General features: G+C 34.2%; 1 protein-coding gene across 1 annotated transcript; it reads left to right on the top strand.

Moving 5' to 3' along the window:
- The first annotated feature begins 296 nt into the window (after positions 1-296).
- On the top strand, positions 297-1,098 carry LOC103482871 (uncharacterized). Its single transcript, XM_008439234.3, has 2 exons — positions 297-572; positions 695-1,098. The coding sequence occupies exons 1-2, from the start codon at positions 456-458 to the stop codon at positions 818-820; spliced, it is 243 nt and encodes an 80-aa protein (XP_008437456.1). The 5' UTR covers positions 297-455; the 3' UTR covers positions 821-1,098.
- The last annotated feature ends 1,127 nt before the right edge of the window (positions 1,099-2,225 follow it).

Genomic DNA, 2,225 nt, shown 5'->3' with positions numbered 1-2,225 from the left:
AAACGATAAAAAAAAAAAAGAAGAAGAAAGAATAAATTGAAAAACTTTTATGAACCATATCGAAGAACTTAGCAGAAACCGACCAAAATTGACGATATAACCTTTTATATTAATTTCAATAATACAATAACAATATGTATCGCAAAACGCCACGTAAACCCAACGGGGTCCACCAGATACGAAGTGAATGGACGGCGTAAAATAAGGTAGCTGGAAAACCAAGCGAAAGCGCGGATCTTAAACCAAAATTCAATTTCATTAAATCATTTAAAATAAAATGCACTTCACAACCGCTGAATAATATAACAATTTAAAACCCCCAACTTTCATTTTTTCCTCTCTCAGGTCAATTTTCAGCGGCGCGCTCTAAATTCTCCTCCCCGATCTTCTTCATCATTCCCCCCCTCCCCAAATCGGCTGAGATCCGACGACCTTCGTCGGATTTCGCCATCACCATGAAAGGCTCCTGCACTTTGCTCGCCTCCGTCCTTGCTGCCTCTACCATGGCTTTCTCCTCTTCATCCTCCTCCACTGGAGATCGCGACCTTCCTCTTTATCCTCCCTCTCATCAGGCATTATCTCCATCTCCTTCGCTTTCCATTGTTTCTTTCTTCGATTTCGAGGAATCTCGATGAGCTAATCGGGTTTTTTTTCTTTTCTTTTCTTTTCTTTTCTGGATTGTGTTCATTTTTAGGGCTTCGTTCCGGAATCTGGTGCGAACAGAGGTTGCGGCGCGGATTCTTCATCGGAGAAGGAGAAATTTGCGCCGAGGTTTGATGGATTGAGATTCATTGAGACTTTGGTAACTGCTCATAGATAATAATAAAATCCTTAAATGATGCATGTCCTCGCTCTTTCTCCTAATCCATATACCGGATCGTATTCTGTTTCATATGATTATTAGGAAGAGAAATTTTTGTTTTTACAATTTGTGAAGTGATTTTACTGACTTTCGAAAATTATGAAGGAAAGAAAAAAAGAAAAAAGAAGAATCAAGAGATTTTGTGCGAGTTCCTCTTGTTTGTAACGGAGTTTCATTGGTGTAAGAATTGAAAAATTCATGAATGAATTGAACGGGTCTGTCTGTGTGTTTGAGAATATGCAGAGAATATTCCTTAGAACCTTAATTTTAATTCTATTTTATTGTGTATACATTATCGAAATTAGTGGCTTCTCGTTGGTGTTTTCTTTGGTGTTCTTCAATTAAAGTAGAAAAGCATGGGGGAATTAATAAATTAAATTAGTTTGATACCTTTTGAACAACTCCTTTTGCTGATGAAATCTCACGAGTTTCCTTCTTTTATCTTTGTGGGAATTAAATAAAAAATTCAATGAATTATTAGAAATTTCCCAGTGGCCGAATTCATTTACCAAAAGACTACCATCTCCACTTTTATATTTTGAAATTTTTTGTTTTCACCCTTGAAATCTGTTTCAAATGTTCTTGAAATTCTTTTTCACCCTCATAAGAAGATAGATTACTTTAATGGATATAATAATTTGAATGACATATGTGACATCAATCTCACAATCCTAGCATTGGCAAGGTAAAAATACTTCGAGCTTTTCATTGCCATCAACCCTCTAAATTACTATTGATTTCATCCTTGGAGTGTCGGTGATCAAGCACCATATTAGTGCAAGGCTTTGTAATTCGCCATTCTTACCTACTACCTTTGACATAAAAAAAATGTTATCAATTATATTCTTTGAGATTTGTTTTTTCTTAATTTGGATTTAAATCTTATTTTTGGTCATTGATTTTTTTTTCTCTCTGGACTTGCTTAGTCAACTTTACTCTCTAAACTTTAAAAAAAGCTATTTTTGTGTATGTTCTATTGGTTCTTAGTTAAATTTATTTTATCAAAGTAATAACAAGTTAATAAAAACTTTAATCTGAAGGCAAATCAATTAGAGGTAGCTTTCTCTTGGATTCCTTTCATGATGTGTGAAGCGTTTGGATTTTATTGCCTTGAGTTCAAAACTTTAAATGAAGACAAAATGGTAAAATGAAAGCAAAAACATTGGAATCATCGAATTACCCTTGTGAATTTGATTCGCATGACATGATGAACCATTTCTTTTTTGGCATAGAAATAAGGAATGTGAATCGTCAATTTTGTTTGTTGACAATATGTGGTGTGAAGTTGATGGTATAAACCTGTACCTATAAATCTAGTTTGTTTTATTTGTTTATGCTTGGTTAACTTAAATAAATAAACTTG

This window comes from Cucumis melo, chromosome 9 (genome assembly GCF_025177605.1).
Source record: "Cucumis melo cultivar AY chromosome 9, USDA_Cmelo_AY_1.0, whole genome shotgun sequence".
In the NCBI taxonomy this organism is placed as follows: Eukaryota; Viridiplantae; Streptophyta; class Magnoliopsida; order Cucurbitales; family Cucurbitaceae; genus Cucumis; species Cucumis melo.
The sequence above is the reverse complement of the archived record's forward strand: the minus strand, read 5'-3'. Positions and strand labels throughout refer to the sequence as shown.

Bases quoted from the DNA above. Each gene is read 5' to 3' on its own strand.
- LOC103482871 (XM_008439234.3), top strand. From the start codon at position 456: ATGAAAGGCTCCTGCACTTTGCTCGCCTCCGTCCTTGCTGCCTCTACC. The intron at 573-694 runs GCATTATCTCCA...GTTCATTTTTAG, and splicing joins TTTATCCTCCCTCTCATCAG to GGCTTCGTTCCGGAATCTGG.